Raw genomic sequence first — 27,838 nt, 5'->3', positions numbered from 1 at the left:
TATGATGTTGTGTAAACAACCAAGATCTTTTACTTCCTAAGAAATGACCATGGACCTGTACCCGTTCCCATCCTGCAAACAAAGTATTACGTAATCAATAAATAATAATAAAATAATACATAATTTTGTAAAATGTATATCTTGATGCAAGAAATCAATCATGGTTTTTTTTTCTTCATGCAAATATTAAGAAAATGCTAATATTAGTTTGCATACCTCCATATGCCTGCGATTGTGCGTAAGCCCATGAAAATCGATAAAGCAACCCATAATCCTACAAATCCACCGGCTTTGTACAAAACAAGTATTGACCCGATGCTTCCTATCGACACGAGGATCTAACAAGAAAGTCACATAAAAAAAAGTTAATACAAATTTAATGCAGACAAAAACTATTATTACGTTTAGCGCTATTTCTTACCATGGAGTATGCAGAATAAGCAAAATCGGATGCCCCAAAGTTAACTCCATCGAATACGAATGCTATTGAATTGATTGGTTGTGTTCCAGCAACAAACTGATTATAGGAAAATAGAAGTGATATAAAGACATAAACATAAAACTAAAAATGATAAAAATTGATTGTCAAGAAAGATGGATATATATATACCGGGACACCAATGGTTATTATGTGTTTAACATTTATATCTTTTGTAAACACTCCAGAACCAAACTGTAACCCAAGCCCAACAAGCAGAGCCATCCCGAGTCCCATTAGAAAGCTCATCTGCAAATTACAACATTTTAAGAATATTTCCATGTGATCAAGTAAAGATAATATTAATCTGTATTATTTGAATTGTATTTCATGTTACACCATTTATGGCAGATAACATGTGATAATCATCCATACCTGAAGTACTCGAGCTGCCGCAGCTGCAGCCTTCTCATAGTTCTTTTCAGCAAATCGCCTATAAAATTTTATAAACACAAATATCGATCAACACTCGTTCTAAGAACACAATTTTCATAAACACAAATAAGGATCCACAAAACCGTTAGGGAAAACTCACAGGTCCCACCAATATCCTACTATCACACGAAACAAACAACATTTACCTGTCCAGCAACTGCCAACCCATCAGAAAGAAGTGATGATGTCAGCCACACTTGCAAGCATATTTGGAATGCAGCCATAGTTGTTGCACCCAGCCTTGTAGCCAATGATGCAGCCAATGTCACACAAACAGTTACTGCTACTACCTTAAACAACAACAAGAAACCTGCGGAAAACAATAAGTTGGATTGACTTTATTATATATTCACTAGGATTATAAAATGCAGTGTATTTCAAGAAACCAAAAATATCTATACCGTTTTCAAGAAACCGGCCGAACTGCAAAGCTTTGACACTTGGAGGTAGTAGGTCAACTTGTTGAATCAGTTTGACTAACAAAATTAATGCTATTAAGTACCTGCAGAATAATAAACAGATGAGTTTTTAGTTTTTACAGCTGAATGAATAAAACCAAATATAATGCAAAATCTTATGAATAATTACTGGGATAGAACATGTGCGATGGCTGCACGCTGACTCCCAGTTTGCAGGCGAAGATAAGAATTGGATCCAAAATTATATTTGTTAAATCTCCAGCCACTGAAATAGGAAACAAAAATATATGGAATATCATGCATAAAATATTCGCATTATTATTATTTATTAAGTAATGAGGAAATGATATAAATGAACATACCAGTGGCGTATAAAGGAGTTTTAGTATCTTTAAAACCGCGAAAAACACCTTGCATTGCCAAAGAGAGAAGAACTGCAGGAGCCCCGAGCGCGCGCAATGTCAAATATTTGTGTGCAGGTAAAAGCATTGGAGAGCCCTGTCTCATAAATAAGTTGTAGATTATTTAATAAGTGGTACCTTTATACAAAAGTGAAGAAGTTTTTTTAAATGTCTCACAAAATTACTCTAGTTTTTATGTTCTTCTGAAGTCACTCGACTTAACTTATATCTAACAATTATAAAACTTGGCTATTATATAGTAAAATAAACTTCCTCACCGTAACACTGAATATTAATAGATTTAAACGTTTATAATTTTTTATTGATAAGACTGAGACACCTAATGAAAGTTGAGTGAGTTTAGAGAAACAAATACACTTTGAGCGACTTTTGTGCAACACTTGGGAAACTTGGTTACTATTTGGTAAAGTTTCCACATAAATTCGTTACTAGAATGTAGACGCTTACCGATTTCACACCCATTAAACTTAAAAATGGTTTTGCCATAAGTACAAGCAGTAGTGTTTCAAGTATGCCAAGAATTGCACCAAACACCAACGCAGTTGATGCTGAAGGGATGTTTCTCTTTTGTTTTTTGAGATTCGGCGTAGTTGATATAATATCCTTAACAATTGTCTGCTTGCATGGACTAGCTTTGAAACCTGAATAACAAGACCAACGATCCCGAAAATATTATTAATACAAGTTTTTCATTTAATATAAAACACGAATGTAAATCGACTTACCATCTTCCAATGCCAAATCCTTATCTTTCTCGTCCTTCACTGTCAAACCGCTTTCCAAATTTTCAAGCTTGACATCATCTTTTGTCGATTCTTTCGTGTCCCCTTTGTTGACATTACTCTTTTCTGTGTTGTTATGCACTTTAATTTCTTCCATATTCATTCTTTCTATAGTTTCTTCCTCAGCAACAAATGAAGTTGTGATACTAACAAGCGGGAATATTGCTACTTTTGAAACTTGATTGAAAATCGCGATAGCTGCTCCTACAGCAGCAATTTCCACCGGGCCTATACAAAAATCGTTTAAATAAACAAACGTACCCAGTAAAAGAATCCTATACAGAAATCATACCTATATGACCAATAAATGCGGTGTCGATTAAAGAAGCAATGGGATCAGCAGCTAATGCCATGGCTGCAGGCACAGCAATTAAAAGTATTTCTTTTCCAAGTGAGTCCGTTGTCAGGACAAGCCTACAAAACATTTCATACGACAATAATAACTTTAGTAAAGTTAATAATAATAATATTTATTATTATTCATCATGTCAAAGAATTACCTAAGATCTTTGAAGAAAACAAACATTGGAAGCTTCCACTTTCCCTGTGCCGGAACCACAACACCATCTTCCGCCATATCTGCAAAACGAGTACACTAGCTAGTTGATGACAAAGTAACCGCAATTCAAAGAGTTATAACTGTAGTATAAACCTTCCCTAGTTTAGGAACCAAGTTGATATCCTGTTGATACTATGATACTAATCTGGGTGCTTATTAAAAAACTCGCCCTAGACGCAAGGTGACCTTAGGCGCAAGCTTGTTTGCTTCAGATACAGTAAGGCGCATGTTGGCCAAAATTCTCACACGACACACGCGTGGCACATGTAAAATGTGCTTAGCGTGCGCCTCTTCATGGGAAGGTTTTGGGCATGTAGTTTATTTATATACCAAACATTATAAATTTTCAGGGAACACACTAAAAATGCAAGAAAATTATTAAACAAAAATTGATTACATAAATATTTTGCGTAGCACGTAAGAAAACTTGTGCGCTTTAGGATTTGGTCGAAAGGAGGAATCAAAGACGAAACTTGCGAAATTATTTGTTTACACTTACAAAAGACATCAGGTTTCTAGACTAACGAAAGTAAATGGATTTTGTGGTTATACATTGTTTGTTTACAAAAGTTTATTTAGGAAGATGGATAATATAATTATCACTTTTGTTAGTTACATTTAACTCTTTTACGTATATAGTAATCAAACTACTTTTAAATGAAAGAAACTGTAAGATCGCGCGGTATACCTATATATACGTAGTTCTGATAGATATTTATACTTATTTCGGATATAGGTGTAGGTATTTATACGTACTTCTTCTGATAGGTATTGGGAGAAAGCAACAAACACGGTTTAGATTATGCAGAGTGAAGGCGTGTCGTGATTGGACATTGTAAGGTGTCTCCTTCTGAAGAGATCGTGGGTTCTTGTTCCGTCTTGAACAAGTGGTGTGGAATTAGAGTGGCTGTGAGTTTTAACGCGTTCTATAAAGAATCCTTATAAAAAAATTTTCTACTTAGGATACACACTCTATTTTCTTTAAACAATAATACTCGTGTCGTGAAAAATAGATTTGATGTAGAATTCTTTGAAAAGGCTAACTCATTAGTGCATCAAAACATTGATTTTCAACTTGTAAACAATGGAAGTCGTTATTCAACTATGATAATAAAAAAGCAACAAAATCAAAACCTTATATGGAATATCAGTGACATATAAAAAGTCGTTTATTTTTTGATAAATTAGAAAATGAGCAAGAAAGAAAGCGAATACTACCTATGGAAGTTGAGACTTTAGGACTTTCTTCCTCTTTTAAGCAAATGGTCTTCGGTTTTGAGTAACCAAAAACTCTCACTTTAAGGTGGAATGCATTCCTACAAGGTTCACCTCCACTATATATATAGTGTTAATTTTGTACATTTATCACTAATAAGTATAACATACTTTAATTAAAGAAGGCAAATTGAATTTGAATTATTCCATCTTTATATGGTTGGTCGATAATAATCACCTAGGGATGGCTATGAAACTCAAACTTGATGGGAAAACCCGAAACATTTTGGACGGGCAATACCCGTCCCATTAGGGTTTGGGACTATGAGACGGGTTTGGGATTACTTTTAAAATTTTTCACGGGTTTGTGATTTGTAATATACCCGATTACCCGACCCAATTACCCGATTACATAGGCGCGTTTACCCGATTACATATCATAGTAACCCGATATAATTTTATTTAATTATATATATATATATATATAGAGAGAGAGAGAGCAAAGTTATAATAAAAAGTAGATTTTTCATAAAAAGTGTAGAAAGTGTGTTTTCAACATTAGATCTAATAAAACACATCGCACAATAAACACACTTTTCATATCCACCATCAGATCAACATATCTAACGCATCAGATTACTTCTTACACTTCTTAGACACACTTCACTTCTTATTTTAACCCCGTCATATATATATATATATATATATATATATATATATTTATAGAGAGAGAGAGAGAGAGAGAGAGAGAGAGCAATGTTAAAATAAGAAGTATCTTTTTTTCTAAAAAAATATAAGAAGTGATTTTAACTATTAGATCTAATATACCACATAAGGGCAACATTGTAAACAAACATATCATTTTAATTATGGAATTGAATTATTAATTTAATTATATTTCATATGTCTTTGCTCATAATCGGTCAAACACATTAAATACATATTCATTATTAACATAAACACACCAATCTTGTTATACATTAACTACATGACTTTCAAAAACACACCAATTACTAATCTAATAGAAACAACCGATAAATCATCATAACCAAAAACCAAACGAAAGCATCAAATATAACACACACTAACTAAATATATAAACAGTATGAGGGAAATTTAAACACACTAGTCATATGAACCACATATATAAATGGAGCAGAAACACACCAACATCCAATTATATGCATCTACTTTCTCTTGTCATTCTATCCAAAATTAATCCATAATTATCAAAATGAATAGAATTAATTTTAATTCAAATAAAGCAAGAACCCAAAGAAAGATGTGGTCATGGTTTTGGATTGTTTTGTGGTGGGTTATGGAAATGTTTTCTTTCTCACATGTGCCTAATTAATTTGATTGTTTATTTCCAAATTTAATATAACACACTAGACGATATTGTCCATGCAGTGTTATAAAACAAGTACTAAAATAGAACACACCTAGAAAAAATACAACAACGAACACAACCATTGGATCATCAGATCCAATGCTCCATATCTCTTCCTACACTTCCTAGACACACTTTACTTTTTATTATAACCTCACACTATATATATATATATATATATATATATATATATATATATATATGTATGTATATATATATAGGTATTGGATTATTTCAGAAGTTTTTTTACAGCGAGAAGTTAATGTGTAACTCCATTAATCCCTAATTTCACTCACTTTCTTATTGTGTAGGTGCCTATGTACGTGTGTAGGTATGTATGTTTGTATATGTGTATGTATGCTTGTATGTGTGTAGGTACGTAGGTTTGAATGTGGCTCGGTACGTTTGTATGTGTGTAGGTAGGTTTGAATGTGTGTAGGTACGCATATATATGTGTGTATGTAGGTTTGAATGTGTGTAGCTAAGACATAAATACAACCAACCTACATACATGTAGGTAACATCATAAGAAAGAGAGTGAAATTAGAGATTAATGGAGTTACACCTTCACTTCTCGCTGTAGTATCACTTCTCGCAAGATCCATCCCCTATATAGGTGTGTATATATATATATATAGGGAGAGGATCATGAGAGAACTCCATTTTATGAAGAGAACTAGAGAACTAATAATTAAGTATTTTTAATTTAATTAAAAAAAATTAAAATTTTTTTTTCTTTCATCCTTCTTATATGTTGTTATTCTTCACCACAAAAAAGATATAAAAATAAAAAAAATTAACTTTGTAATGCATATATGCAATACATCGACTTTTTTTATAATGCATATGTACAATAGTGTGCATTTTGATATTTGAAATAGTGTTGAATAGCATATATATAGTTGTTTGTATAGTATATTTGCAATAGTGTTATATTATATACAAAAATTAAAAAAAATCGATATACTGCATATGTGCATTAGTGTTGTATTACATATATGCAATAATGTGTTTTGCATACAATTATTAGTGTCGTATTTGCATATATTCAATGGTGTGTATTGGATAATGTATTTGTGTTGTATTATATGCAATAAAACACTATTTTATATATACAATACACATTAATGCACATACGCATTACATCGACGTTTTTTTAGAAACAATATCATCTTATTAGAAGGAAAGAAAAATAAATCACAAAATATTTTTTTAAAATAGTTAAAAATAATTCTATATTAGTTCTCTAGTTCACTCTTTAAAAGGAGTTCTCTCTAGATCTCAACCCTATATATATATATATATATATATATATATATATATATATATATATATATATATATATATATATATATATATGCTAGTATACTTTTAAAGTGTTCTATTCATTGACAATTGTTACACTCTAAAGTTTATCGAATAATGAGAAAAGATAAAATATAATAATACCTTAACGTACAATAGGTACGCGAATACCCTATATTCACGAAATCAATCCATGAAATCAAATCCCAATATCTCGGAATAGTCAATACACATCCAATTAATCATTGGTTTACCCCAAAAACAGTTTTGGATCGTTAATCGATCAATTTTGTAGTTTTTTTTCACGAAAACCGTTTTTGAGCGTTTGCTGAGCGTTTTGGTTTTTTGGCTGAGCGTTTTGGAATTTTTTGCCTTTGAGCATTTTTTTGCCTTTGAGCGTCTCGCGTACCTATCGTACGTTAAGAAGTTATTGTACAGTAACTTCACCCATCGGCTAATCCCATAAAAGCATAAGCATGCACTGACCTTTTACTTTCAACATTCAACTTCAAAAATTAACTTTGTTCTAATTTTAACCCACCGTACACATTAAACCCCGAGTCTGCCCACTAATCTGTGAATATTGTTATCAAAATCCAATAAAAAATCGACGGGTTTTGAGCTGGGTATACCTGACGGGTATGTTTTATAAACTAATGGGATACCCGAAACCCGACGGGTAAATACCCGAGCAATACCCGACGGGTTTGGGATGAGCTTTAATAAACGGGTATGGGTTTGGTAATACCTAAACCCGTTCCAAACCCGGCCCATTTTCATCCCTTTATTCTCACCTGAAAAAATTATTGCCACTATTTTGCGCTTTTTTCTCAATGGACCCTAATTAAAAAAAACTTAACATCGTTAATATTATTTTCCAAATTTCAAACTGATGTTTTAGGGCTTTTAATCGAAAGGATGATCGTAGTCAATTGATGTATAACTTATCTTGAATTTGTGCACCAATGATGAGACGATGCTTCAGTTCAAGTGTTTAAACTTTAAATTAAAAAAAATAAATAAGCCGTTTGGAGCACCGTTTCGAGATAAGTTGTTAATCGACTTGTATCATCTTTCCAATCAAGATTTCCGAAATTTGAAATTCAAAAAAAACTTAGCGAGGTTAACTTTTATTAAACAGGGTCCAGTGAGAAAAAAATATGGCGAAAGCAAAGACTGGTGATAAAAAAAATTTTAATGGATTATTATCAGACAACTACAAAACAGTTGGATTATCAAAATTGAATATACCATTAAAAAATAAGAAATTGTATCAATTGTGTCGTATCTATTAGTAAAAAGACAAAAACACTACACTCCATTGATAGAAGTATTATTTAAATTTTAGAAAGGCATGAGGGGCATTGATTGCATAAAAATACATTAATCAATAAAGTTGGAATCACAAATGAGCAATTTGCAAGACAAATGCAGCTACATGCGTCTTACAGTATTATTTTTGGATTCATTAAATTTATATGGCACCAGTCTGATATGAAAATCACAAGGCATTTAATATATGATGACTTCACGTGACCAAATAGCAAGTCGATTAAAATTGTATTTAAAGTATTAATTTCTATTTGAATTTTGGTATATTTCTATGGATTTGAAGGATTTATGTGCAATTTGGATTTTCTATGATGTTTGTATTTTCCTTTAATAATTATTCATCATTCAAGGTAGTCTTTTGCCACTGTCCCACTGTTGATTCAATAATTATTTGCTCAGAGTTTCATAACCATCTAGACGGGCCTCTTAATCACTTAAGAAATAAAATTAGTTTATGAGTAATGATATATCCCACTAATTAACGATTTGCATAGTTTAAGCATGAAATGACTCGCTTATAAAAAAGTTAAAACAAAACACGATTAAGAAGATTTCTAGAAAGATACAACAACTAAACATAATATTATATTATTATGGTTAGGAGTGCCTGAATGACATTAGTCTCAGGTGGGTCTAAATTTACAACATATCAATTAAAATACTAATAATTAACAACTTACAATAAAGAACAAATTTGCAACCCATGGTTTATGCCAAACTGTTGAAACCTAGTACTAAAAATCATAAACAGTGGGTCACATATTCTCCCCCAGATAACCCCCAATTCAAGTAAGCCTCAGTGTAAGTAATTTAGTCATCAAAATGTTTGTGTAAAAAATAATGGTCAAATTTTGCATCATGGCTTCACTCATGGTAGTGTAAAATATAAGTGAAACTACAGGGTGATCATGTCACCTGGAGCGAAGAGGTACGCGTCATGAAGTCGGTAATGTAATCTCCTTGGTAAAAAATTAATCATAAAACCAAGAATTAGCAATTTCAATTAACATAACCAAATCCTCAAGAATCAAACAAAAATCATCTAAAATTTTGTCACATCCCATTCTAGGGCCTAAGAGTGTGACACAATAGTTGGTACCACCTTTGTAAATAAATCAGAGTTACGTGTTAAAGCGGAAGTATTTTAAAAACATGTGGATTTAAAAGATAATATTTACATTATACAAAAGACGGAACAAAAATTTCCGTTCAAGATTACTTGTTTTAATTTACAAAACCACCATTCATTAATATTTAAGTTTAACAAAAAGGTCCGAGCCATCGGATATTTTGAGCACTTCGTTCTTCAAGCCCTAATCTTGGTTACATGCAAAATGTTAGAAAATACGTCAGCCCTCGAAACTATTTTCTTTTACTTAATCACCCCTCGAAACCACGTAAGTCTCGGCCCATCTTGGCTTAGGAATGATCAAGTTAAAACAACACAATTATAAACTCGAGTCTCTACACTAAATACCTCAGCAAACACCGTAGCGTTCGACTTAGTTAAGTACCCGTATGTATACGCATGGTCATTACTCCCCGCATGTGAGCGTCACTGTAACCAAGTGTGGCGCGATGTGCCCACCGCATTTTGCCACATATGTAAGGATCCAGAAAAACGTATACTACAGCCTGAGGGCTAGGCCTATACTCTTGTTTATAACGTTTTAGAGAAAATTAGTCTCATGTAAACCTTTTCATTTAACACATTGACTCGTTTTAAAACAAATTTATAAAGTTTGAGGCGTATTCACCTTTTTGATTTGGATCGGTTTCAAACACCGTCCGAGGGTCTTTTCCGTTGCTATCTTGCACCTATAGTACGAGTATAACCTTTTGTTAGTCGAATATACAATCCGGCTTAAGACTTTTAGTCTTTATAATCGTCACCTCGATTATTTATTCTTTTACTTTAAAATCGTTGTTAAAAAGTATTTTCTTTCTTTTTACCTTTAGTTTAAAAATATCTTTCTTTATTTCTTTTATAAGACAACCTATTGTTAATCTTATGTTCTTACATTTCTTCTTCTATAAGAAACGTGCATCTATATTTCCTTTATTATTTAATAATAGTTATTTATTACTTAAATAATAATTTATAACAAAGAATTATAATCACATATATATGTATATATGTTTTATTCATATTTTCTTTCTTTTCCTTTCTTTGTTATATTTTCTTTTTATTTTATCGAGGTATCGAGTATAACCTCAACTTAGGGTTTTAAGCCTTTTTTTATATTCTATTATTATTTCATTCGGGCATTATGCCTACCTTTGTTGGCCTATGAACCCTACACACTTGAGCAACATTTCAACGCCGTTTTACCTTCTTTATCTTCTTGATCAAACTCTTATTTCGACACTCTTTCCTTGGCATGCAAAACGATGTACACCAACACTAAACCACTCGTTGGCACGTTTTACGAGACTAGTCGTCATGACGTCGGGGATGGTAACACCTTCTTCGTTGGATCGTCGTTGGATATTGTGGCACGATTATCGAGGAAACGAGCACGGAAATCGAGGGATCGAGGGCACGAACTTCGAGGTAATCGAGGGTGTGTATCTTAGGACTTAGAGAGATGTTAGGAGAGATATGTGTGTGAGATTTGAGGTGTGAGAAGCATGAACCCGTAGCTTACTATTTATAGGCAAAATCAGGGACCCGTCGCGATACGTGATGACCCTTCTGGTTAGCCCATCGCGTATCGCGACGTAGGCTAGACCAGTCACCATGTAGGTCTGCCACGTGGCAGACGGTGTGCCACGTGTGGACACGTGGCGAACGGTGTGCCACGTGTGGCCACACGTCTCGTTGTTAGACAATCCATCGCGATACGCGATGGATTTCCCTTCTAATCCATCGCGTATCGCGATGGGTCAAGAAAACCAGAATTTTCATTTTTAACCCTAAGGTTTGGATTTTGACATTTTTGGTCCTTTGACTTTGGAAACTTGGTATTATTGATCCGATATTTACACGATGTTACAAAATTCGTTGACAAAAACCCAAATATATTAACGAAATTGTAGCACCTAAAGTTAAGGTAGTCTTGAATTCAAAGAGGTCCGTAGTCAGGTCCTATCTACTTCACTTAAAAGTAAACAAAGGAGTGTCATCATTCATCTTGTACATGAAAAAGGCTAGTAATGTCGGGTAGTATGTTCATATATTATTGCGTTAATTGCACAATTTTAGCATTTATTGTACGATGTTTATTGTGTTACATGTCACATGTGATTAACGCAGTTAATTTGGACATGTACGAGCACAAGATGAAGGCCCAGGATGATCGGCACGCAATACGATACAAGATGAAAAAATTCCTGCTGAAGAGTACCGTCGTGCTACGCGACGGGGGTGGGAAGGGTCCATCACTTCCGATTTCAGAAAAACATTGACTTCTGGTCCATCACGTACGCGATGGGCCTATATTAACACCAGTATGATACGCGATCAACATTAAAGAAGGGAAAATTAGGGTTTAGCTTATAACTTCCATTTGACGAGACATCACGTTCTCTGGCAGTTTCCAAGAGACAAAAGACGATTTCCAAACCTTCCAATCACCGAGAGATCATTCCAAATGGAATTTATCATCATAATTGAAGATCTATTGATGGAGATGAGCGGTTAGTCTCCTCAAATCATTTCCGGGATGTAGAGTATGTATCCTTTCAGTATTTCTCATGTTTTAGAACTAAACTATTTGTAATTATTGATTAATGATCTATGAGTGTTGATGTTTGGTATTGTTGACCATTCAGTTTGTTGAGGTTTATTTCAATTAGAACGATTAGTCTGCCAATTGTTGTGATACGTGTCTCATAGGGTGTTACAGATTAGTTTGAGTGTGATAAAACATACATTTGTCCTTAAATGAGTTACACTGGCAATGAACATTTGGTTACCAGTGTCATGTGTTTACATGTGTTGATACCTAAGATTTGTTTAGTCAGTTTACCAAATTCATTTGTTAATAATTAAGTTGTTCAATGACATGACATGAGATTGCTATCAGTTGCATGCTTGAACCCCCGTGTATGATTTATCTTTTAATTAGACTGTTTGCAACTTGTTAAGTGATCATTTATTTTAAACTTAGAAAATTGCTAGTGTGACCAACACTCCAAATTGTCACTTCATAATGTTAGGAATCAGTTGCACTTTACACTGACCTCACAATGCAACCGATGAGAATGCAACCGCATTCTGTTTCTGAGAACTCCAATTGATTGGTGAAAACCCAAGATAAAATATGTGCCTCGTAGTGCTACTCCCATTGTTTTGGTGAGTTTTATGACTACTATCACTATAACCAAGGAAAATGCACTCCCCACGTGTATAAGAAATACCTAAACTTACGACTTCAAGTGAATACGCAAACTAGAGAGAATTTTGTAAAAGGTATCATAGACACTCGGCAATCTTACGGTATCTCTTAATATTAAAATTTTCTTTATATTTAAATTTAGAAACTTTTTTATTCAGATATAATGGAATCTGAGCAAAATTTGCAATTCACCATTCCTGCTTCTGTTAATTTTTTCTTTGCATATCCTTCTTGCTTAATTTGTATCCTGTCTTTACTCTGTAACACTTCAATTCCAAGATAATAAGTAAGCTTACTAGATCGAAATCTTAAAGTTAAAAGTCGTATCGCACTTAAACTCCCTTATTTAAATTTAAATTGAAACCCATCACGATTAAGTCGTCAACGTACACACAAACTAGTAAAGGTCCATTCCATTTTTCCTTTGATATACTACTTGTTCTTGCGTACACCGGTGAAATTTCATATAACAAAATACCGTTCAACGTTGTATTCCACGCATTCGAAGATTCCTTTAAGCAACACAACGCTTTAGATAATTTGTATACTTTGTGCCTTCACCCTAACAAAACAAAGCGGTTGAGTAATACTTCTTCCTTTAATTCGCCATGTATGGACACATATTTGATATTGTTGGGAAAACAATGGTTTTAACTTTAATCAACCTTTAATGTTCTGATAATGACTTAATTAAGACAATGTGACATAAAATAGTTTTAGTTCATCATTGATAACTATATGTCAATCACATGTCCCTTAAAACTTGATTGATCATCACTAGTCATAATTAAGAAAACATAAGACTTAATCAAGACTACGTACACTCAAGATCAAATTATCAAGTTCATGTCTACCAATGATTAAATCAATATCTTTACACTAATATGAAGATGCAAAAATCACAAGATTAATCCATTGAAGATAAATTAACAACTTAGTCAAAGTTAGGTTGTTAGTTTTTTTAAAACTTAGGAAAATTTTAAAAATATATTTAAACACAAATTGTTTAAATATATAATATTTGAAATATAAATAATATTCAAAAGGTTTTTCCTCTTTGAGTATGTCTTTTACTCAAATCTTGCCTAAAAGACACAACCATCATCAAATGAAGAAGTCAAGTCCATGGATGGCAAAGCATGAAGCTTTGGTTAAGTCACGAAAGCATGTTTAACCAAATTGGTGCAAAACTTGATATTCACTGCATGGAGAAGTGGGAAGTGAAAGAGATGGATTCTCACATGTGTTGGTCAACCTAAAAAAATCCAAAACTGAAGACAATTGCCACACACAACGTTCATATTGGCAAGTCCATTGTGAAGTGGACTGGGCATCCACGGTCACTGGAAGCGATGGTCGGGTCACCAGTCCATTAGCCATGTCTCGCACATACTTAGCTATAAGTAGAAGACTAATTCTAACTTAGTCTTCACCTTTGCTCTACAATATTTACACACATACTTCATGGTTAATCTCGACCATTATCTAAGTCCAATTAAACTTCAATTATCTAGAGAAGAGATTAAAAGTGTAGAGCAAAAGTAAGAGCTTTTCTAAGCTATCATCCAACCATCTTACTTGCACTTTGAGGGGTCAACACTAGAGGAATTATCATTAACTGATGATTTGAGAGAGAAACACACTATCTTGACATAATGTTGTTTTGTATTGAGTTGGGAACTCTATCTTGATATAGAGTTAATTGATTTTTAGGTGAAAACTCACTATCTTGACATAGTGAGATTTGAAGAAATTGTAAAACTAAGTACTTGATGAAGAAGGTGATCGCTTCCTTTGAAAGTGAGACTTTTGTATTGGTGATCCCTAACAATTTAGGGAGGCGACTAGTGAAGAACACTCTTGATCGAAGATTTTGGAGAGGACGCAAAGTGAACTAGTTAACGTTCACTCGAACCTCTATAAATATGGTTGTGTTATCTCTATCCCGTAACTCTTTACTTATTTATACATATTGTTATAAGTTGTGAAAAGAGTTTAACAAAATCATTAGCTCATTAAAATTGGATTAAAAGAAAAGAAAAACTATTCACCCCACCCTCCTTTCTAGTTTTCTACAAATAACAAGGTGATGCAATTCACAACCTTCATTCGCTCTGAGAGATAATAACAAATGAACTGGTTCAATTCAAGCTACCGGTGCGAATACGTCGTCACAATCGATTCTAGGTTGTTGAACATAACCCTTCGCAACGAGTCTTGCTTTGTGTTTATTAAATGAGCCATCTGTGTTTCATTTAACATTAATCTCCTTTGCATGACATGGTAACTCAGTCAATGTCCACGTATTATTTATATTTATTGAGTTAATTTGATATGCATTGCTTTCACCCGCTCAGGTTTTAGTTTTGCATCATCAAAATAACCGGCTCATCATCAAGAAGCAATAAAACTCTTTAACAATTGAACTCAAATTTAAAACATAATCATTAAGATTTCTCTGATACCATCATAATTTTCATGATGATATACAATGCAATCATGACTTGAAAGTGATGTGGGTAGGGATGGGCGTGTGACAATATCTGCATCCGTGCCCTTACCTGTACCCGATTGTACTCGTACCAAAAATCAATAAAAACGCGTACCAATACTCGTACCAAATTTTTCGTTATGGTACGGGTACGTGTATTGGCACGGGTATTTCAGTACAATACCCATTTTTGTACGACTTTGCTTTTTATTTCTAAATCTTCGACAATTTTGAAACCGGTACCAATACGAGTAATAAACAAACCGAATTAGTCCTTTCACACCCCAACCTAAGGCGGAAATGTCGGGGCGTGAACTGATTGTCACAGCTCACAAGGTTACTATCATGCAACAATATAAGTTTCAATATCTATTTAATAAATTCAAATAAAAACAATTATTCATTACAATATCTCAAAACAAACACAAATTAAACTCATAAAATTAATTGTCTTATTGAATTTCTTCTAGCATAAGTCCTTAACGATCTTCTAACTTCAATTACATCATACGATGACCTGCATATGCGTTGAAAATAAAATAGTTTTGTCAACACAAGGTTGAGTGAGTAAAACACCAGATTTTCATGATTTTATATAATAATAGATAAGATAGCAAACTGTGTCAAGTGAGATAAGCAATTTAACCATAACATATAAACAAATCAATCAAACCATAAAGAAAGGGCTAAACCGCTGTCATGCGAATGGGCATTGATTACCAAAAAAAATGAGGTGTCGGTGAAACCATTGTCAATGCGTCGGACTCCGTCCACTACGACGGTCGTATGATCATACTATAATGAGATTATGTTGGACCTCTCCGAATGCAATTCACATAAAGCATATAAACACATAACAAGTAAGGTATAAATTGTTAAACACAAGTGACAACAGTTGCAAGTTGAGTAATATATAGTAATAAAATAAATAGAACTCATATGTCCCCAAAACGGTTAAAAATGAGTTAAAAGGGAGAGTGAGATACTCACCTGATCGGATGAACGAAATACAAATGATGATGTGAGAATGATGAACCCCTTCGGGATACACAGACAAGGATTCCTAAATAAATTGGATAATATAAATTAATTATAAATTATTTAACATAATTTAATATTGTGAGTTACAAAAATAGATTTAGGATTTTGATGTTACATTGTAATTAGAATGGTTATTGATTAGACGTTCGATTTCTATTATGATAGATATTGCGGAAACATTATTATTAACTTAAGTAAATAATATGAGTTAAATAGTTATATGATTATTTAAATAATATTTAATTAAATATAATACGATTATAAATGAGTATATATATAATTATAACTTGGAATATATTAATTAGTTTTTAGACAACCGTTAAAATATATATATTTATCATGCATTATATATCTTGAACCATTTAACGAGAATCTAATTATATAAATATAATTGATACGTTTAAAATACGATTGTTACAATTTTAAATAATGATATATATATATAATAAAAACAAATTTATAAAGACGTTTGACGACGAGAAAACACCATTAATGGTGTCGGCTTTTAAATACAAAGAATAAGGTTTAATATTATTAAAATATACTTATAATGCATATATATATACACACACGTAACGAGCCTTTAACGAGATTTTAACAAAAACATAACTTAATGATGTCGGTCTTAATAAACTAATATTTATTTAATAATTAATATTAATTATAAATAGTTAACTAATCCTTTAAACAAAAAAAAAGAAAAGCAAAAATAAAAACCCCCTCTGCCCGGATTCGAACCCGGGAAGATAACCGGTTCATATAAACAATAGATACATATAGCAGCAACCTGCGCTTGTGTGCTTGTTGGTTAACATCCAGAAACTGTTAATCAAATACTTAAAGCAGAAAACCCAAATTCAAACAAGAACCCTAGATTATCAAATTGACCAATCCGATTACTGATCGATGTAATTGATTTGGGGCTTATGATTAATGATTATAAACGACCACAACACATGTATTAATTACCTTAATGACTGACGAATTGATGTTTCACGATACCAAAGAACTGTCGGCGTAAAAACGATTACGTGAGGCTCGTTAGGGACTGATATAATGGAATCTGTGTTAGGGTTATGGTTCGAGAGATGACTAGGAGAGTGTATGTATGTTTAATTGTAAAAATATAAACCCTAGATGGTATCTCCCTAAGATGATGAAGACGGGTTTTGATAATAAGTTAATTCGTATAATTGATGATCGTGTTTTCCATATTACAAACGTCGGTGTGTTCGTTTTAATAATATAAATGATCCGAAATAATCAATTCCCTAATTAGGACGAAGATTAGGGTGCAAGACATTAAACGGGTATTCGGGTTCGAAAACGGATACGAGTTTGGAAAGGGGGGGTAAAGATCTGGGTTAATAATATATTAATATGATTATATTTTTTTTCAGATTTTGCAATTTAGCCTCTGCATTATAAGGATGGTTACAAATGAGGTTAAAAATATAGTTTAAGATTAAAGTTGTAAGACATGTCAAAGTTGTTTATTACGTTAAATAAATATAATAAACAAATTATTAATAAAATAATAAATACTCGATAGAAGTGATAATTTTATTTGTCAAAATAACCCGAACATAAAAAGCGGGTCGGGTATAAAGTATGGGAAAAACCGAGTTGTTACAAGTCCGGGTATCAGTACTTTCACAGCTACGTGACAGGTACCAAATTAGTACAGGTACCAAATTGGTCGTCGATTTAATGATAATATAGTATTAAATAACCCTAATTCGGTCGTCGAATTTAAGTGATTTGTTTGTTGCTTCGAGTCTTGGCTGTTCTATTATTTAACTTTGAAGAAACGTTTGGTACTTGTTCAATAATAACATGATTGTAGAATTTATTTTATATATTAAATATGAAGAATCCCAATTAAACCTTCATATACTCCAAACAAGTACAAAATACCAAATGTACTTTTACATGTACATGTACATGTACCTGATTGTACATGTACCAAAATTCAACAAAAATGAGTACCAATACTCTTACCGAATAAGCTAAATCGGTACGAGTACGAGTATGGGTATTTGGAACAAAATGCTCATCCCTAGATGTGGGCCCAAGTGTAGAAGATCGGACTATGATATTTCTTGAGGCCCAAGATCGCACTTCCAGAGGTACTGCACGAAAATGGGCATAACTTGGGCTACGGGCCTCCGTTTCAAGCGCGCTACCAGTCAAAAAGACCGTTGGAACATGGACCACGTTGTGGTAACCTGCCATAGGCGGGTTATCCCGTTTATTTTTCCAAAATAAGCCTTCTAAATAGATTTTTGGGCCACTTTTATGTTTTTTTTTGTTTAGTTTTTGGGTTTTCTTTTGGGCTGTTGTTTGGTATTTGGTTATTTTTGTTGGCCCAAACCCATTTTGGATGTTTTATTAATATGTTGATAAACCTTGTGACTGATCATTGATCAGATTTGAATAAAAACAACTTGGTTTTTCAAATTCTTGCTTTTTGGGGTTGAATTTGGGGGTTTGTGGAAGGATCTTCACGGGTATTTCAAAAATCAACGTGATTAGCTTTCGTTTACCATTAGTACGCTGCATCAGAAAGTCACAATGAAACACAAAATATGTTTCCTCTATTATGGAATTAAGGTGATGCAAATCAAGGCATGAAGATAGGTGATGAATATGATAGGTTATAATAAGGGAAACTATGATCACGGCTGTGATAATGGAAATAATATATTCTTTCTTTATTATATTCTTTCTTTATTATATTTATGGGTGTAAACAAGTTGAGTCGAACCTGAGTTTACCTAAGCTCGAGATTGATTTGTTAATGTTATTTCAAGCCCAAGCTCAAACATGACGAAGATATTAATTATGAAATACTTTATTCGTTTATTTATTCATGAACACACACCCCTAAATATAATATAGAGTAATGGTATAGATAAATGAGTGTCATCATTCATCAAACTTATATATGAAAAGGCTAGTAATGCAATGAAAATAAAGAAGTAAAAACTAGCAACAAGGATCTGACACAATTCAACAAACATAAGCAAAAGGTGAAAACTCTTTTATGACCAACAAACAGATGAGGTATACACACTACACAAACATCCTATAAGCAACCAACATCTTTTACTTCCTAAGAAAAGACCATGGACCTGTTCCAGTTCCCATCCTGCAAACCAAAATATTAATTAATCAATAATAATAATAATAATTTTAAAATGTATATCTTGATGAAAGAAATCAATCTTGGGCTTTTTTCATCCAGTGATATTAAGAAAATTAATATTAGTTTGCATACCTCCATATGCCTGCGATTGCGCGTAAGCCCATGAAAATCGATAAAGCGACCCATAATCCAACAAATCCACCGGCTTTGTACAGAACAAGTAATGACCCGATGCTCCCTATCGCCACGAGGATCTAACAAGAAGAAAGTCACATAAAACAAAAGTTGATATAAACTTCATGCAGGAAAAATAATATTATGTTTAGCGGTATTTCTTACCATGGAGTATGCAGAATAAGCAAAATCGGATGCTCCAAAGTTAACTCCATCGAATACGAATGCTATTGAATTGATTGGTTGTGTTCCAGCAACAAACTGATTGTAGGAAAATAGAAGTGATATATAAACATAAACATAATTTTAAAAACAATTAAAACTGATTGATAAAAAAGAGTGATAAATACCGGGATGCCAATGGTTATTATGTGCTGAACATTTATATCTTTTGTAAACACTCCAGAACCGAAATGCAACCCGAGTCCAACAAGTAGAGCAAGCCCGAGGCCCATTACAAAGCTCATCTGCAAATTGCAACATTTATCAAAAAACATTTTCATGTGATCAAGAAAAGATATTATTAACCTGTATTATTTGAAGTTTATTTCTTGTTACACCATTAATTGCAGATAAAATGTGATAATCATTCATACCTGAAGTACACGAGCTGCCGCAGCTGTAGCCTTCTCATAATTCTTTTCCGCAAAAGCTGATGCAATTATCGCCTACAAAATTTTATAAACACAAATATCGATCAACACTCGTTCTAAGAACAATATATAGGCTTCCAATATTTTAAACACTTTTGTTGTAATCAACAAAACCGATCATGGAAAACTCACGGGTCCCACCAATACCCTGCTATCACACAAAACAAACAACATTTACCTGTCCAGCAACTGCCAGCCCATCAGCAAGAAGTGATGATGTCAGCCACACCTGCAAGCATATTTGAAATGCAGCCATAGGTGTTGCACCCAGCCTTGTAGCCAATGATGCAGCCAATGTCACACAAACAGTTGCTGCTATTACCTTAAACAACAACAAGAAACCTGTGGAGATATCACCAGAATTTATTATACATTCACTAGGATTATAAAAAGCTGTGTATTTCAAAAAACCAAAGATAAATAAATATACCATTTTCAAGAAATCGACCGAACTGCAGAGCCTTAACACTCGGAGGCAGTAGGTCAACTTGTTGAATCAGCTTGGCTAACAAAATTAATGCTATTAAGTACCTGCAGAATATTAAACAGATGTGTTTTTTAGTTTTTACAGTTGAATGAATAAAACCAAATATAATGCAAAATCTGATGAGTAATTACTGGGATAGAACATGTGCGATGGCTGCTCCGCTGACTCCCAGTTTGCAGGCAAAGATAAGAATTGGATCCAAAATTATATTTGTTAAATCTCCAGCCACTGAAATGGGAAACAAAAATATATTGGAATATTATGCATAAAAAGTTAGCATAAATAATGAAGAAATGATATAAGTGAACATACCAGTGGCATATAAAGGAGTTTTAGTATCTTTAAAGCCGCGAAAGACACCTTGCGTTGCCAAAGAGAGAAGAACCGCTGGAGCCCCGAGCGCGCGCAATGACAAATATTTGTGTGCTGGTAAAAGCATTGGAGAGCCCTGTATCATAAATAATATGCAGATTAATTAATAAGTGGTAACTTTTGTACAATAGTGACTAAGTTTTTTAAGTGGTTCACTAAAATCACTTGAGTTTTTCTGTTCTTCTGAAGTTGCTCGACTAGTCGAGCTAACTTACATTTTTAACAGTTATAAAACTTGGTTATTATATAGTAAAATAAATTTCTTCATTGTAACCTCCTATTTCAGATTTATTGAAAAGAAAAATAATCCTTATTAACTGGTAACCAAGATTTATATGTTTCATTTATCTCACTTAATATTAAAGGATTTGAACATTTATAGAAAAAAACCAAATTTAAGACACCTAAAAAGTTGAGTGGGTTTAGAGAAACAATACACTTTGAGTGACTTTAATGATACACTTGGGAAACTTGGTTACTATTTGGTAGAATGCAGACGCTTACCGATTTCACACCCATTATACTCAATAATGGTTTTGCTAGAAGTACAAGCAGCATTGTTTCAAGTACACCAAGAATTGCACCAAACACTAATGCAGTTGATGCTGAAGGGATTTTTCTCTTTTGTTTTTTGAGACTCGGCGTAGTTGATATAATATCCTTAACAATTGTCTGCTTGCATGGACTAGCTTTGAAACCTGAATAACAAGACCAACGATCCCGAAAATATTATTAATACAAGTTTTTCATTTAATATATAACACGAATGTAAATCGACTTACCATCTTCCAATGCCAATTCCTTTTCTTTCTCGTCCTTCACTGTCGAACCGCTTTCCAAATTTTCAAACTTGACATCATCTTTTGTCGATTCTTTCGTGTCCCCTTTGTTGACATTACTCTTTTCTGTGTTGTTCTGCACTTTAATTTCTTCCATATTCATTCTTTCTAGAGTTTCTTCTTCGGCAACAAATGAAGTTGTGATACTAACAAGTGGGAATATTGCTACTTTTGAAACTTGATTGAAAATCGCGATAGATACTCCTACAGCAGCAATTTCCACTGGGCCTATACAAAAATTGTTTAAAAAAACAAACAAATGTATCCAGTAAAAACTCCTATACAGATATTATTAAATTATAAAGATTTTTGACACTTACCTAAATGACCAATAAATGCGGTGTCGATTAAAGAAGCAATGGGATCAGCAGCTAATGCCATGGCTGCAGGTACAGCAATTAAAAGTATTTCTTTTCCAAGTGAGTCCATTTTCAGGACCAGCCTACAAAACATTTCATATGACAATAACAACTGTAATAAAGGTAACAATCATAATAACAATTATAGTATTATTCATCATGTCAAAGAAGTACCTAATATTTTTGAAGAATACAAGCATTGGAAGGTTCCACTTTCCCTGCGTCGAAACCACAACACCATCTTCCGCCATAGCTGCAAAACGAGTACACTAGTTGATAACAAAGTAACCGCAATTTAATAGTTGTAACAGCAGCATAAAACTCCCACTAAGTAACCATATTGACATCTTGTTGAAATTATGACACTAAGCTGGGTGCATATTAAAAGTCACGCCTGAGACGCACAAGGCGACCTTAGACGCAAGCTTGTTTGCTTCAGACACAGTGACGCGCATGATGTACAAAAGGCTCACTTCACTGGAACAGGAAGCGGACCCCATTGGAAATTTTTGAACACTCTAAAAAGCAGACCCTCATTGAAAAAATAAATCTTGGGTCCTTCATTGCTCACTTTACACACGCAAGACACACGCACAATGTGCTTAGAGTGCGCCTCTTGTACATGGGAAGGTTTTGGGCATGTAGTTTATTTATATACTAAACAATATAAATTTTTAGTGGACACAATATAAATCTATGAAAATTATATAAAAAACTGATTATTATCTAGCGTAAGAAAACTCAGCCGTTTTGGTATATGGTTCTAATTTGGTCCATATCCTACTCTTCTTTCCTCTCTCTTTCTTATAATGCATTATTAAAGAGAAATCAAAGACGAAAGTGGCTAAATTATTGGCCATAATCGATAGATAAAAAGTGGAAACGTGAAGACAACAAAATTCTACACTTTAAAAAATAAATGGATTTGTGGTTTTACATAATTTGTTTACAAAAGTTTCATTTTGGAAGATAATGTAATTATTATTACTTTTGATAACATACAGTTAGCTCTTTTCATATATTTAGTAATCAAACTACCTTTAAATAACAGAAACGATAAGATCGGTATAGCTATTTATACCTAGTTCTAATAGATATTTATATGTAGTTCGGATATAGGTATAGGTATATTTACGTACTTCTGATAGATAACGGGGAATGCAACAACAATTTCGTATTACAGATAAAACAATATTCACAAATTTTTTATACAATTCTCATGGTTTTCTGTTTACATTATATTTATATATTGCCCATAAATTAAACAAAATAAGTATTTGAGAAAAACAATATGATGCCAAACAGTAATAAATTTAATAAAATTTTTGTTAACTCTTTTTTTCCTTTTATAATTCAATCATTCAAATCATGTTATGTCACATAGACCATTAACATGTTTTTTATTATAACTTTAAAATATTATCTTTTATAAAATCCCAAGTAGATGAGTATATTATTACGATGTGTTTATTTGGATCCAATGTATAATTACGAATTTTGTTTAAAACTGTGTTATTAATGATAATGTATAAGTGATATGACATTTAATTACTTCTCACACGGAGTAGTATTATGTAAAGGTTTTGGTTTATTATATACGCCACCGCTTACAGAATCAAATCACAGCTTGTCTTATTTCATCATTTGAAGTTTTTTTAAAACGGTTTCCCTTTTAGAAAAAAAAGGTTCAAAACACTTTAGTTTTAAAAAAATAAAAATGTCTTGTTAAAACTAAATAAAAATGTTTTTTTATTTATAAAGAAGTTAAAATGATTTCTTTAAAAAATTAAAAGTATTTTATGAACATTTCTCTAGCTAGTAATCCATTGTTTATATGTAATTAAAGAATAATGATATTACATATTTATAAAAACGATTAATTTTTTGTTTGTTAGATTCGGATGCATAAGATTAATGTTTATCTTAGAAGAAAACCAAATTCTTTGATCAATACATGTGCTATTTAATTGTTTTATTTATTAAAAACAATCCAATTTTTAATGTAAACTATCTCTACAAAATATCTTTAAAAAACACTATGTAGATAAAGTAAAAAAATTATAGATTTAAATAAAAATAAAAAAAATGTTTTTCAAATATAAAAAAAAACATTTTATAATAAACATATAAAATATAGAAAAAAAAAACCTTTGTTTGAAAAAACAGGAAAAAAATGCTTTTGAAAAGCGATAATGATAATAAAAGATAAAATAGCGGGGAAAGATAAAATAAAAATGTATGAATCGTATTAATGTAAAATTTTAATGATACACATTTGATAAAATGAAAGAAAAATGTACGTTTAGTAACACTTTTAGTTTATAAGCTTTCGATAAAAATTAATTTTTTTTGGCAATTTACCAAGCCCGTGCAGGGGGCATGAACCGTAGGGGTGCAAATGAGTCGAGCTGCTCGCGAGCTACTCGGGATTGGCTCGTTAAAAAGCTCAAACGAGCCGATCTTAATCGAGCCTGAGCCCGAGCTCAAGCCTAAAAGTAAGCTCGTTTAATAAACGAGCCCGAGCCCGAGCTTCACCTATCGAGCTCGAGCCGGCTCGCGAGCCTAAACGAGCCTGCCATTTATATAATTTTTTAAAATATATATTTAATAATTACTAATTAATATATATACATATAGTGTTATAAAAAATAAATAAAAATAACTAATACATATATATATTATTTATACAGAAAATTATAATAGAAAATAATATATAAAAATAATTATATTATTTAAAAAATAACTAATAAATGGTAAATGAGCCGAGCCCGAGCAGAGTTCGAGCTTGAAAATCTACTCACGAGCCGAGCTTGAGCTTTGGAAATAGAGCTCGAAACGAGCCGAGCTCGAGCTCGTGCTCTATGTAAGTTAAACGAGCCGAGCTCGAGCCTGGTCGAGCTCAGGCTTGGCTCGGCTCGTTTGCACCCCTAATGAACCGCCTTAATTATTATTTGGAAACATGAAACCAACGCTTATCAAAATTTAGGAAAAGACCATTAAAATTTACACCTTTTCCGTATACTTTACTAGACTGATTTGGCGGCATTATCATGCCCAAACAAATATTATTGTTTTTACATTCATTTTCATTTCTCTACTTAGTAATGGTGTATGACGTGTTTGCTTTATTGAAAGAAGGCATTCCTTACGTTCACAACTCGCAGTTTTTGCTTTCCTTTTTTCTAATTTTTTATTTTATAGAAATTAAAATATGTCTTTGTATGCTTCCGAGAATATCACATGGTTCCAACAAGCTAACTGCATACTTTTTATATCGAAAGAAAGAATATGCAGATTGAAGGCGTGTCGCGAATGGAAATTGTAAGGTGTCTCTATCTGAAGAGATTGTCGGTTCATGTTCCGTCATGACCAAGTGGTGTAGGTTTATGATTAGATTTAGAGTGTTTATGAGTTTTAACCATTTAAAAAAAGAAAATTGAAAAAACAAACTTCATAAATGAAGAGGTAGGTCCCCGCAAAGCCCAGTTGGACCCGCAAGACACACCTTGAAGAGGTACGTTTGCGCAAAGACTAACTGGTCCCGCAGGACCCACCATGCTCAAAGATGAAGACCTTACACGCAGTAAGCCAGCTGTTCCCGCAGGAAAGCCTCCCTTGGTACAGTACCCTGCCTGTTCCCTCAGCTATGGGTACAAGCCAAGAAGGAAGGCTACCCGCACTAACGGTAAGTCTATACGCATAAGGCACTAACTCTTAACTTCAGCAATGTCACCTGAATGAATGAGCAAGGCGGGAATATTCCCGCCCAAAAGAGCCAGTCAGTACGCTTCTGGAAGATCTTTTGTACTATACCTGCCAAGGTATGGACAAAATAGACAAGATCTGACCAAAGCAGCCCATGAACCAATCACAAGGTGACAGCTCACCGACAATAGTACGAGGAGGAGCACGCTCTAGTACAAAATGTCACTATCAGCCGCTGCCTACCCACCAACTCCCATCGTGGCACGTACATAGCCCATAGTTGGTGGAAAAGGAATATTATACAGCTGGCCGTACCTGCTTGGAAACCTACCTTCGGCTATAAATACTCCAACACCTTGGAACGGTATCGGCATCTCATATAATCTTATCTTTAGCTATTTCTCTCTATATACACTTATATTCAGAGCAATCTAGTCTGATTCTCACGCCGGAGGGTGGTCACAAGGAGGAACCCCCCCCCCCTTCTCAGTGACGAGCTCACGGTGTCTGTTTTGCAGGTCAAGAAGAATAACCATCTTTGCCGGACCTAACCCTCGTGGGAAACATCTACTTAATCCTAAGATTATCCATATTTTCTACTTACGAATACACATTTAATTTTCTTAAAACATTAACACTCGGGTTTTGAAAAATAGATTTGATGTGAAATTCGTTGAAAGGGCTAACAACACATCGATGTATGAAAACATTGATTCGGCTAGTAAACAGTGGAAGTCGTTATTCAACTTTGATTATAAATAGTGACAAAATCATAACCGTTAATCTCAAAAAATTGAAAGGTCATAAGAAAGTTGATACCACAAAATTTTATGGATCAAAATTTAAAGAAAAATCTTCTACACGTGTGAGAGAGAGATGATCAGATGAATCCGTTAAAAATCAATGCACGGATCTAACTGAAGAATACAAATGTAAGTATCAAATTCAAGTAAAACAAAGTTAACGTATACGGAAAATTAGAGGCGTAAAAAGTCATTTTATTTATTTTTATTTTTATTTTTTTTGCAAATAAGAAAATGATCAAGAAAGAAAGAGAATGTTACCTATAGAAGTTGAGGCTTGAGATGAGACCTTTCTTCCTCTTTTTGATAAGCAAATGATGTTTGGTTTTGAGTCACCCAAAACTCTTACTTTCTAATGGCTTATAACTTTAAGCAGGAATGCATTCCTACAAGGTTCACCTCCACTATATATAGTATGATTTTATACTTTTTATCACTAATTAATGTAACACACTTTAATTAAAAAGTAAGAAATAATATCATATTTAGGAGCTTAAATGTCTTGGATCTATTAGAGCATTCTTAGTCCGTCATTTATCTACATTTATATAATTATATTACAAAACACTGTATTTCACTCTCCTGTTCATTTAAATAATATTTTATTATAAATTTATCATTACAGTTTTATCTTCCATTTATTCACAACCAGTTCAACAAATATTAAAAAATAAATATGACAAACAAAGTTTTCTCAAATTCACAAAAATCACTATGTTTTCTTTCTTCACCATATAATTTACACTCACAGTAACTCAAAACTCCACCTTATAATTTATAAACTATCATCACATAAATTTAAAGGATGAGTTAATTGCTTTTAGTAAAAAAACAAAAACACCATACTCCATTGATAGAAGTATTGTTATAACTAATAAACATTAAAGTATATTACTATTTACTAATATGATAATTTACAAATATATTACCATTATTAATAAAAATATAAACAAAATGGACATTTAGTGTGACTATGGTTGGCCAATTAGTTATTGTCAACGATTCTCGGTCCAAAGTCCAAGTGATTGAAGTGATGCATTAAAAGACTTCATTTTAAAAATGGAAAGATGTTTGGTTTAAATTCCATCC

The 27,838-nt window shown here is 32.9% G+C and overlaps 1 protein-coding gene and 1 pseudogene across 2 annotated transcripts; both read right to left on the bottom strand.

Moving 5' to 3' along the window:
• Nucleotides 1–29: 29 nt before the first annotated feature.
• Nucleotides 30–27,216, bottom strand: LOC143581587 (protein DETOXIFICATION 43-like; annotated as a pseudogene). The gene is made up of 14 exons (XR_013143856.1): nt 27,011–27,216; nt 3,037–3,115; nt 2,829–2,950; nt 2,480–2,764; nt 2,202–2,395; nt 1,695–1,830; nt 1,502–1,597; nt 1,315–1,415; nt 1,040–1,223; nt 854–911; nt 611–727; nt 422–517; nt 217–338; nt 30–72 (listed from the first exon to the last, which is right to left on the bottom strand). The product of XR_013143856.1 is annotated as a protein DETOXIFICATION 43-like (transcript).
• Nucleotides 19,205–22,531, bottom strand: LOC143581578 (protein DETOXIFICATION 42-like). The gene is made up of 13 exons (XM_077064337.1): nt 22,416–22,531; nt 22,203–22,324; nt 21,826–22,110; nt 21,548–21,741; nt 20,984–21,119; nt 20,803–20,899; nt 20,615–20,715; nt 20,363–20,526; nt 20,128–20,199; nt 19,882–19,998; nt 19,697–19,792; nt 19,490–19,611; nt 19,205–19,360 (listed from the first exon to the last, which is right to left on the bottom strand). Exons 1-13 carry the CDS (start codon nt 22,490–22,492, stop codon nt 19,318–19,320), a joined length of 1,626 nt encoding a protein of 541 aa, XP_076920452.1. The 5' UTR covers nt 22,493–22,531; the 3' UTR covers nt 19,205–19,317.
• Nucleotides 27,217–27,838: the final 622 nt, after the last annotated feature.

This window comes from Bidens hawaiensis, unplaced genomic scaffold (assembly GCF_021521415.1).
Source record: "Bidens hawaiensis isolate Kalapana, Puna unplaced genomic scaffold, B.hawaiensis_p1.1 tig00031104_1, whole genome shotgun sequence".
NCBI classification, from domain to species: domain Eukaryota; kingdom Viridiplantae; phylum Streptophyta; class Magnoliopsida; order Asterales; family Asteraceae; genus Bidens; species Bidens hawaiensis.
Note: the sequence above shows the minus strand (reverse complement) of the source record. Positions and strands in the feature narration are given on the sequence as shown.